Source organism: Gossypium arboreum, chromosome 13 (assembly GCF_025698485.1).
Source record: "Gossypium arboreum isolate Shixiya-1 chromosome 13, ASM2569848v2, whole genome shotgun sequence".
NCBI lineage: Eukaryota > Viridiplantae > Streptophyta > Magnoliopsida > Malvales > Malvaceae > Gossypium > Gossypium arboreum.
The window spans coordinates 13,832,771-13,843,113 of NC_069082.1; the positions used below are offsets into that span (position 1 = coordinate 13,832,771).

At 37.3% G+C, this 10,343-nt stretch overlaps 2 protein-coding genes across 2 annotated transcripts; one reads left to right on the forward strand and one right to left on the reverse strand.

Moving 5' to 3' along the window:
* The first annotated feature begins 1,886 nt into the window (after nucleotides 1–1,886).
* LOC108463859 (protein NRT1/ PTR FAMILY 3.1-like) lies at nucleotides 1,887–5,069 on the forward strand. Its single transcript, XM_017763827.2, has 4 exons — nucleotides 1,887–2,041; nucleotides 2,191–2,408; nucleotides 2,493–3,052; nucleotides 3,989–5,069. Exons 1-4 carry the CDS (start codon nucleotides 1,954–1,956, stop codon nucleotides 4,881–4,883), a joined length of 1,761 nt encoding a protein of 586 aa, XP_017619316.2. The 5' UTR covers nucleotides 1,887–1,953; the 3' UTR covers nucleotides 4,884–5,069.
* A 311-nt stretch (nucleotides 5,070–5,380) lies between these two features.
* Nucleotides 5,381–9,763, reverse strand: LOC108463860 (dihydrolipoyllysine-residue acetyltransferase component 4 of pyruvate dehydrogenase complex, chloroplastic). The gene is made up of 6 exons (XM_017763828.2): nucleotides 8,612–9,763; nucleotides 8,322–8,513; nucleotides 8,084–8,171; nucleotides 7,909–7,979; nucleotides 7,739–7,822; nucleotides 5,381–5,749 (listed from the first exon to the last, which is right to left on the reverse strand). Exons 1-6 carry the CDS (start codon nucleotides 9,686–9,688, stop codon nucleotides 5,645–5,647), a joined length of 1,617 nt encoding a protein of 538 aa, XP_017619317.1. The 5' UTR covers nucleotides 9,689–9,763; the 3' UTR covers nucleotides 5,381–5,644.
* Nucleotides 9,764–10,343: the final 580 nt, after the last annotated feature.

Genomic DNA, 10,343 nt, shown 5'->3' on the forward strand with positions numbered 1-10,343 from the left:
TACAATAGTCTCTATTTTATGCCAAAATATTAAATTTGGTTATTAACATTTTGGAGATAAGTTTGTCATAACTTTTTTTCTTTAGACTGGTTAATCTGGAATTTGACCAAGGAAAGTAATATAGTAGTTGAACAAATGGATTGGCATTCACTTTTTGCTATTTGCATTATTTGGAGGTTATGGAAGTGTAGGAATGATTTTATTTTCAATGATGGGCATAATAGTAGTAGAGATGTGCTTTCTACTAGCACCTCGTGGGCCAAGTTTATCTTCCATGGCTGGCGACTGTCAACAGGTTTTTATCTCTGTGGAGGAGAAATCTTGGAAGCCTCCCAAGGATGATTGGGTGAAACTTAATACAGATGGATCCACTAATTTCGTAGGAGAGTTCAAATGGAGAGTGGATTTGTGGCTTTGTGTTGAATCTTGGAGTATCAACAATTTTTCAAGTAGAGGCGCGGGCAATGCTTGAAGGTCTTTCTCTTGCATGGAAGATTGAGGCTGAAAGCAATAATGCTTTACTGATAATGGTCTTGCGGAAATTCAACTTATCCATCAACTTTGTAGAAGGAAATGACTGATCGAGTTCAAGCACATAGATAGGAACAAAATTCTTGTGCTGATAGACTAGCTAAAATGGAACATTCAATGTTGGAGGGAATGCGGGTGCTGCTGCATTTTCCGGATGTGTTACTGGATATTCTACGGTCTGGCTGTTTATACGGTTTAAGTTGATCTCTTTTTATTCACAAAAAAAGAAAATCAAGGCATTTATGATTATTTCCAATTAACTTTGAGATAGTAGTCTTTTCAATAAAATTATGCAAGTGTTGGATATATATTAGTTTCGTGCTCTATCCTTATACTTACCAAGAAATTTCAATAAAATTGTATATATGTAAAAGATACAAGAGTGCAATACTTTTTGAGGTGATTATGGCCAAAATACAACCAAGTTTGAATACTGCATGGACGTTATCCACAAGTTGAACATATGCCAAAGAGTAGCCATATCTTAACAAGTTGCTCTACATTCTTTTAATTTTAATTTATTGTATAATTTTTTAAAAATAAATACCAATTCTCTAGTAAAATGAATTAATTGATAAATGATACATTTATTATGTTTCTGCCTCTGCATTTATTACATTTTCCATTTCTATAATTTTTTTTGTTCTTTTATCTTTTTGTTGGTGGCACCCCATAACTCAGCAATAGAGATGACGCATATGAAATTGTCTGGCATTATTTTATGTTTTCGCTATGGATTTTAATTTAATTTTAATAAATTTTCGCTTTAAAATTTTGAGATAAATTTTAAAATTATACATCAATTTTGTTAAATGTGTAATGTTATATATGAATTTTGATATTGTACAACTTTATACATGACATTTTAATTTGATTTAATTTTCATAAATTACCAATATTATTATCGATATAATACAATTTACGTTTTCATATTACATAAGTATATTTATTCAATGTAAAAATATTAATGTATTTATTTCTTTAAATGCATATAATTAAATTAACATTAAAATTTTATACATATATTTATAACACAATTAAAATTTCATATGTATAACTATATAAAAAAATTAATGTATGAAATTATATATTAACTAAAAGTTTCTGTACAATTTATATAAAAAAAAAACTCAGTTTCTTATGTATCCCATAATTTCACCATTTCACCTAATACAAACCAACAAAAAGCTGACAAAAACAGAACTTCTTTCTCATTGCCTTCTCAATGTGTGGCCTTGGATACGGATATTTTTATTGTAAATTACCCCACACCCACCCACCGCACTGTTAAAAAAGTTTACGGCAATAGCTTAAAATTTACATATTAGAGCTAAAAACCTTTCAAGTTTTCAACAGGCCCTATAAATAGGCTCCTGCGGACACCATTTCATTTCAGGCACCTTCTATATCCAGAATACAAAGATGGAAAGAGTGGAGGAAGATGACCCTAAACAAAACAATGTTAAAACTAGGCCCAAGGGAGGATTGGTCACCATGCCTTTCATTTTCTGTAAGTAATTATAATTATCCATATGTACTTACTTGTACATGCATTTTAGTGATCTAAATTAAGAATATTTCTCTTCTTAGATATTGGTAGTATTACTATGTTGGGACTTTTCGTTTAATTTAGTTTTGATGTATGATTATATGATGCAGCAAATGAGATCTGTGAGAAGCTGGCGGTGGTGGGATTTAATACTAATATGATAAGCTACTTAACAACACAGCTTCATATGCCATTAACCAAAGCAGCCAACACTCTCACAAATTTTGGTGGAACAGCTAGCTTGACACCATTGCTTGGTGCCTTTATCTCTGATTCATACGCCGGTCGTTTCTGGACAATAACAGTCGCTTCCATCATATACCAAATAGTAAGAATAGACAGTCTCGGGTCTCTCAGATTCATGAACAGATGCATGGCTGCTTTATTTTTAACCTTTGATTGATGGTTTCAGGGGATGACATGTTTAACACTATCAGCAATACTTCCACAACTTAGGCCACCACCGTGTAAAGGTGAGCAAGTCTGCCAACAAGCAACGGCAGGGCAGTTGGCAATCCTATACGGATCTCTCTTACTTGGGGCTTTGGGATCAGGAGGAATCCGGCCTTGTGTGGTTGCTTTCGGGGCAGACCAGTTCGACGAAAGCAACCCAAAGGAAGCAACGAAGACATGGAAATACTTCAATTGGTACTACTTTGTGATGGGGGTATCAATACTTGTGGCTGTCACAGTGCTTGTTTACATTCAAGATAACATTGGGTGGGGATGGGGCCTTGGAGTCCCCACCATCGCCATGTTCTTGTCCATTATCACGTTCATCATCGGCTATCCACTTTATCGACACATGGATCCGTCAGGGAGTCCGTTTACCCGTTTGGTACAGGTCAGTGTGTCAGCTTTCAAGAAGAGGAAGTTGGCCATGGTTTCTGACCCCAACTTGTTGTATCGGAATGATGAGCTTGACGCCTCCATTTCTGTAGATGGAAAACTTGTTCACACCCCAGACATGACGTAAGTTGTCCCTTTCTGGTTTCTTAAACACACAATTGCATTTGCATCCATAGCTGCCACTCAAACATGGAACTGTGACAATTGTTCTAGAAACCGACAATGATACCATATGCTAAACAAGACTGCCATGCATGCATATCATGATTGATGTCTTCTTTTACCCTTTTCTCTTACTTTATGGTTGCATTTTAATATTATTATTGTTGAATTTAGTTAATTCTTTAAAAGGAAGACACTATTTTAACCTATGCTTTTTACTTTTCGTCCCCAAAAGAACCATTTTTTTAAAATATGAAACCAAAGCATTTATAAATAGTAAAATAATCTTAAGGCATTATTAGCTTCATTTCATGTCTTCTCATATCATATGATGGTGGTCTGTCTTCCTTATGGTGTCCATATCAAGTAAGAAAAATAAAAGAAATTGGGAGTAGATAAGATTACTTTCCTTGGATTTGTTTGATACCAACATGGCCTTTGTTATTTCGGAAATACCGTCAGTTTTGATAGTAGGTTTCATTGTAAGTTTTGGAATCTTTGAGATATGGAGCGAAGGACTCAATAATTGGGAGGAGGAGGGCCACCTCAAAGCTTAGATCTTATTCACACTGCCACCCACTTGATCACTCCATAATTGCATTTTAGTTGGCAAAGAAACAAAAGTTGTTTTTAGAGTGTCTGAATCAAAAGTCTCCCTCAGGCCCCAGCAGACCCTACCATTCAATGGGAACATGTTTTTTGCCTATTATTTCACCTGCAATTTTCCTGCCTCGCACTGTGGCTGATGACAGTGGTGGAATAAATTTAAAAGGCCAAATTTTCTTCGCTTCCCATGTTCATCAAAGCAAGCAAATTAAATAAAAATAAAAATGGCCCAATACATCTTTGAACATGGAAGCCTCATGCTAATTAATTAATGTATACGATGAGTTGCAGATTCCTTGACAAGGCAGCCATTGTGACTGAAGAAGATATTGTAAAACCAGGGCAAGCTCCTAATCTATGGAGACTGAACACCATCCATCGAGTGGAGGAACTAAAAGCAGTGATCCGAATGGGACCAATATGGGCAGCAGGAATCCTCCTCATCACAGCCTATGCTCAGCAAAACACATTCTCCCTCCAACAGGCCAAAACCATGAACAGGCACCTCACCAAGTCATTTGAGATCCCTGCTGGTTCCATGACTGTCTTCACCATGGTCTCCATGCTCTCCACGATAGCCTTGTATGACCGTGTTTTGGTCCGCATTGCCCGTAGATACACAGGGCTCGAGCGAGGCATCAGCTTCCTGCACCGGATGGGAATAGGATTCATGATATCAGTATTAGCCACTCTGGTAGCAGGCTTCGTGGAGGTGAAGCGTAAAGAAGCGGCTATAGCACATGGGCTTCAAGACAAGGCTCATTCAATCATCCCCATCTCAGTGTTCTGGCTTGTGCCTCAGTACAGTCTTCATGGAATAGCAGAGGCATTCATGTCGATTGGACACTTGGAATTCTTTTATGATCAGGCACCTGAAAGCATGAGGAGCACAGCTACCGCACTGTTTTGGACTGCAATCTCAGTCGGAAATTACATGAGCACACTGCTGGTTTCTTTAGTACACAAATTCAGCGCAAGAGCTGATGGATCAAATTGGCTTCCAGATAACAACTTGAACGAGGGCAAATTGGAGTACTTTTACTGGTTGATCACTGCCTTGCAAGTGGTTAATCTTATTTACTACATCTGTTGTGCTAAGCTGTATACGTATAAGCCGATTCAAATCCATGGCAAAGACAGTGAATCTGAAGGAGATGCAGGAGTAGAGCTTGCAAGCAAGGTTTAGTTTTTGCATTTGAGGAAATTTTCTAAAACTGTCTAGCCATAGATCTTGTAGAGAGAGTCTAATAGATTACAATCTGAATCGTAGGATAGGCATGTAAAGTCCTAAATAACATTAGAAAGAAAAATCCACCACCAAGTATTGTATTTTGTAATAGATGAAAAATAAAAATTCTGAAGCTGGTTTCTATTTGTCTTCTTCTAAGTTTGGGTTTACCAATCTATAAACAGCCAATCAAGCAATATCTGGAGAGACAAGAATATTCCTTAACCAGACAAGTAATGTATACTTTCATTTTCGGTGCATGCTTAATACCTTGTCTTAAACCACAAGGAAACAATCACAGTATAAACAGTTTCATCATGATGGATATATTCCTGTGATTGTAATGAGCAAAAAAACCAGAGTTCCAAACAAATGTGTTCAATGCCGAAACTAATAGTAACACCCTTTGATGAGAAAAAAACTAGTGACATGGAGAATAAAGTTTGACACCAAAATTCTTAATAAAGCAATTTTCATTTAATTCTATCAAAAACATCCCGTAGTTATTCTGTTTCTTCCAATATCTAATTCAACTCAATCTGAGATTGCACCTGAAATTCTTTAAAAAGAAAAGAAAAAATGTATCGAGATACAAATTGTACTGACACAGAGAAAAGGTCCTCAGCTAGGTCATCTGTTTGAATACACAGACAACAGCTCTGCTTTGCCGTGAAATTAGAAGACTCGGTGTGAATTCATTGCATAAACCTGAGAATCATCTACAAAGTGAGGCTTTCAGCGTTCTCAACAATCTTTGAGAAGGTTTGAAGGAAGGCAGCCAAATCAGCACCATAGATAATTCGGTGGTCAGCAGTAACATTCACCTGAAAAGGAAGAATCTCATGGTAACTAAGTTGTTCTTTTGAAATAGTTAGCCAGGATGAAAATTTAGTTTGTCTCCTGTCCAATATAGCGACTCCTCTATATTAATTGCCAAACATGAAGAACATGGATTATTCACCAATAAATGGAATTAACATAATCTAACGATTGAACTAGTTATTTCAGATTAATATTTCTCAAAAACTTTATCAAAACATCCGTAGCACATACCTTCAACAACAATATAATTAGGGTTGCAAAGATAGGTTTAGCTCTGACAACTACCACTGTACAAGCTCTAACCACTTACCATCACAATGTAACGCAAAGTAATTTGGGGCGAACAAGAAATATTGGAGCCCATTCGTATTTGGACAACTCTAAACATGATCATAAATAAACTAATTAAATTTTAAATTTATGTCAAGAGAAAAACCAAAAAACCTACAAATGACCTTAAAGAAGATGATATTTAAAAGAGAGCATGTCAATAGAATGAGAGGCTTATTAGGACACTGGCATAAACAAGAAACAAAGACCTCAGTGGTGTTGACCTACCTAAGGAAATTATCCCGAGTTAGGCATAGTAGCACAATATGACCAAATATAGGCGATAGCTAAACCAACCTTACTGCATTAAGGTTTTGTTTGTTGTAACAGCTCTAACACTTTTTGTCCTTTGTAGAACAGTGTCTTGGAAATATCTTAGCTATCTGGAAGTTTACCTAGCCATTGACTCAGCTAACATAAAATGAACCAGCTTCTGCCAATAGAAGCTAATCAAGGTAGGTTCCTCCACACAATTAACAACCAATATACCACGTATACTTACTGAGGATCCAAATGAGCTTTTTGGAAAAATCAAACATATCCTCACAACTATCCTCCTTATTTCACATGATGGCAGTCGCAATGACCGACAAATGTTAGGTAGTAAATAGGATTAAATACCCCAAGAGTACCACCCATAACTAAAGAATACATCTTAGAGGCCAGAAGAAATGAAGCAAAAGCAGTTCCAACAATAGCAGAGAGCAGAATGGGAAGCCTGAGTTGTGGAAAAGAGGATGAGGGTCAGTGATAAAAGTCTTCTGCAGCCAAAAGCAGGCTGCAAGAAAATGTGATACACATTTGAAAAGGATGACCATTGTTTATATGCACCATGGGAAATACGGAAAAGTTCTTCCTCTATCCAAGAAATGCATTTGTAATGTAATTGACTATTGCTCCTTGTATATCCGAATTCAGAATGAAATGGATAGTGTAAGTCCTTGTCATCACTAAATTATTTCAAGCTTATTTGTCAGTCAAGATTTTTACTCGTAAATGGAACAGGGTACACAAACAGCCAACTTACACAAACAACTTAAGCACATGAGTGTGTGGGCGAGAAACCAACCAACCATGATCAAGTACATAATGTGGACAGGATGTCTAAAGCTAGCCATTGTTGGAGGGAATCTTTTCCTCCCAAAAGCAATTCCCTTTAAATATAGCTCATGAAATATAACAGGTGAACTCCTCAACACGGCATGATGGTTGCTCAGAAAAAGTAGAGTACTTGTGCCCTATGTGCTTGGACTCAGGTATGAGTGTTAGATACAAGTATGTACTCGACACAAGTAAGGTTAGTCTTTTCTAAGTTTTTCCATGTATTTGGGGGATTATTGGAGTTCGTCTATATTCATGTGCCGGACACAGGTACTTGAAAAATAGTGAAGAGTTCGAGTAACATAGCTTGTACCTAAATTGTACTTTTTTTAGATAGCCTCAGATCCCGGCATCTTTTTACTGTTATATTAGTAAAAATCATAAATGTAGTCTGCTTTCAGTCACTACATGATACCTTAAAGCATTAACAATAAATGAGTATATTGGTTCATGATAGATTTGTAATAATTTATCCTATCTCATAAATTTTCTATAAAGTTCGAACGAAAGCTTTATCTACAAGGGATTGTAATTGGCTCCATAATTGAAACGGGACTCACCAGCATTTTGTTTTTCACGCTGAAGAATCCATCAGCATCAGCTACAACAGTTGGCTTTGATGCTCCAACAGCCATGATAGCTCCCTGGTCATCATTCCAAAAAATAACTAAAAAACATAGAGAGATGTAATCAAACAGAGGAAATAGAAGGTCCATCCATAACCACTCACCTGGCCTGGGGGAAGAATGGCATCAAACCTGTCCACTCCAAACATGCCCAGATTGGACAGAGTGAATGTCCCTGCAAGCAATTTAATCATTATTTACTCTCTAAATTCTAGACACAAAAATATCAACCAACTACTCAAAGTGGAACCAGAAGTAAAATCGCTAAGCAGTACAAACCCGAATTATACTCTTGAGGCTGAAGCTGCTTTGCCCGGGCTTTCTCCACCAATTCTTTCCATTTTTGAGACAGTAGATACAAATCCAACTATATCGAAACAATTCCTTTAATTCAAGCTCTTAGAAGCTATAAGAAACTATAGAAAAACTATATACAACTACAGCATATTATTAATAACAAACAACTCTTATATTTTATTCCAATTATCAAAAATCAATATAGTATAGGATCACTAACCTTATCTGCATCTTGAAGAACAGGGGTAATCAAGCCACCATTGATAGCAACAGCTACTGCAATGTTGATGTTACTATTGTAAGTAAAACTCTTGCCATCTTTACAGCTTGAATTCACAACAGGGTGCTGCGCAAGTGCCATTGCGGCAGCTTTGGCTAACAAAGCAGTCATTGTCACACCCTTTGGTTTCACCTATAAATCAAAATACCAAGTGATGAATTAAAACCAATTTGCGAATCCAAAACAAAAATAATCCAACTTATGAAATCAAAAAATCCAACTCAACTTACCTTCTCATACAAGGCATCAAGCGCGTCCGTAGTCACAGGATACCCCACTCGAAATGTGGGCACTGAAAGGCTCTCCACCATATTTTTCGAAACGGCGGACTGCATTGTCGTAAACGGCACAACTGTAGATCCTGGAACTGGAGGAGGAAGGCTAGAAGGGGCGGCAGAAGCAGCTGGAGCTTTCGCTGGTGCTGCAGGCTTCGTTTCCACAACCACTGCAAGCCCCACATTTTTCTTCGAAGGTGAAAGACCGGCGGCGGCCTCAATGTCCTCTGGCGTAATCCTCCCATACGGACCTGTTCCAACCACAGACTCAATGTCCACCTTGTGCTGCTTCGCTAACTTCTTTGCATATGGTGTGGCAACAGTCTTCCTCGGCCCCTCCGCAACTGTTGGAGCCGCGGGAGCAGGCGTCGATTTGGGAGGAGCTGGAGTTGAGGCAGCAGCTGGAGTTGGAGCAGGAGGTGGAGCAGATGGGGTTGAAGCACCTGATTTTGAGGCAGCTTTGGCTTTAGCCTCAGCAATTTCATCTTCAGTCTCAGCGAGAATACCAATGGCAGCACCAACAGGAGCAGTTTCGCCTTCCCCAACAACTATAGCAGCGAGAATGCCGTCATAGAAAGTCTCGACATCCATGTCAGCCTTGTCGGATTCGACAACGACGACGCTTTCACCTTTGGAGAGTACATCACCTTCGGATTTAACCCAAGAGACGATCTTGCCCTCGGTCATGGTAGAACTGAGGGCAGGCATGAAGATCTCCCTGATCTTGGAACGGACGGTCAGGATTCGTCTTGGGGTTGACTTGGAACGAATTGCAGAGAAAGGAATTGAAGGGGCAAGACGAGGAAGAGAAGAAGAAGAAGAAAGGGAAGAAGAGAAGGAGATGATAGTGTTGGAGAGAAAGGGAGAAGCCATTTCCTTGTGTTTTTGGCTTTGAGGAGAGGAATTGGAGAGAAAGCGAAAGAAATGAAATAAATTAAGGAGCGAATGGAGAGAGTAGAGAATGGAGGGAATATAAGAGAGGGAGCGGCGGAGAAGACGAGGAAATACTGCACTACCGAACTGTGTTTGCATCGCCGGTTACTAATTACTATTGGATGTTTTAGATTTTCGTTTTCACGCTTTCGTCTGTCAATTTTTCGTTTCTTTTCTTTTTGGAACATAAACTTTTACTTCTTTTCAATTCCATCCTTATTTTACAGATCTAATTTACTGATCCATTCCTATTTCCCAACTAAATTCTACTAAACGACCTTTTCCTGCCTCAAAAGGGAAAAGAAACGACTTCTTTTTCTTACCAAACCTTTAACTACAATGGGAAAATTCCGGCTTTGGGCTTACAACATATGTCATTGGTGGCTTTAAATCCAATTTTCCTTGCCTCAAAGGCAAGGCTGTTCAGCAGTGCTTAAAAAAAATAATTCTGACTCTAAAAGTATTTTTGAAAAAAAAGTTGAGCTAAATAAGTTGTTTTTTACTGAAATTTTTAGTTTTTCAAAAGTACTTCTATAATAAGAAGAAGCTAAAATTTTAATTTTTCTCTCCTAAAAGCACTTTTGATTATTTTTGTGTTTAATTACAAATGTGTTAAAATTATTAATTAAAAATAAAAATATTTTTAAAATACTAATTACAAATATTTAATGGTTATATTTAAATATTTAAAATATAGTTTATATATTCTAATTAAATTTTATAAATAATTAATATTTATTGCTTAAAAATATTT

What these genes read in the sequence shown, in the direction of transcription:
- LOC108463859 (XM_017763827.2), top strand. Translation starts at nt 1,954, where the DNA reads ATGGAAAGAGTGGAGGAAGATGACCCTAAACAAAACAATGTTAAAACT. An exon ending in CTTCCATCATATACCAAATA is followed by an intron (nt 2,409 to 2,492) that starts GTAAGAATAGAC and finishes TGATGGTTTCAG; the next exon opens with GGGATGACATGTTTAACACT. An exon ending in GTTCACACCCCAGACATGAC is followed by an intron (nt 3,053 to 3,988) that starts GTAAGTTGTCCC and finishes GATGAGTTGCAG; the next exon opens with ATTCCTTGACAAGGCAGCCA.
- LOC108463860 (XM_017763828.2), bottom strand. Translation starts at nt 9,688, where the DNA reads ATGCAAACACAGTTCGGTAGTGCAGTATTTCCTCGTCTTCTCCGCCGC. An exon ending in TTCTTCAAGATGCAGATAAG is followed by an intron (nt 8,172 to 8,321) that starts GTTAGTGATCCT and finishes GTTTCGATATAG; the next exon opens with TTGGATTTGTATCTACTGTC. An exon ending in CCATTCTTCCCCCAGGCCAG is followed by an intron (nt 7,823 to 7,908) that starts GTGAGTGGTTAT and finishes AATGATGACCAG; the next exon opens with GGAGCTATCATGGCTGTTGG.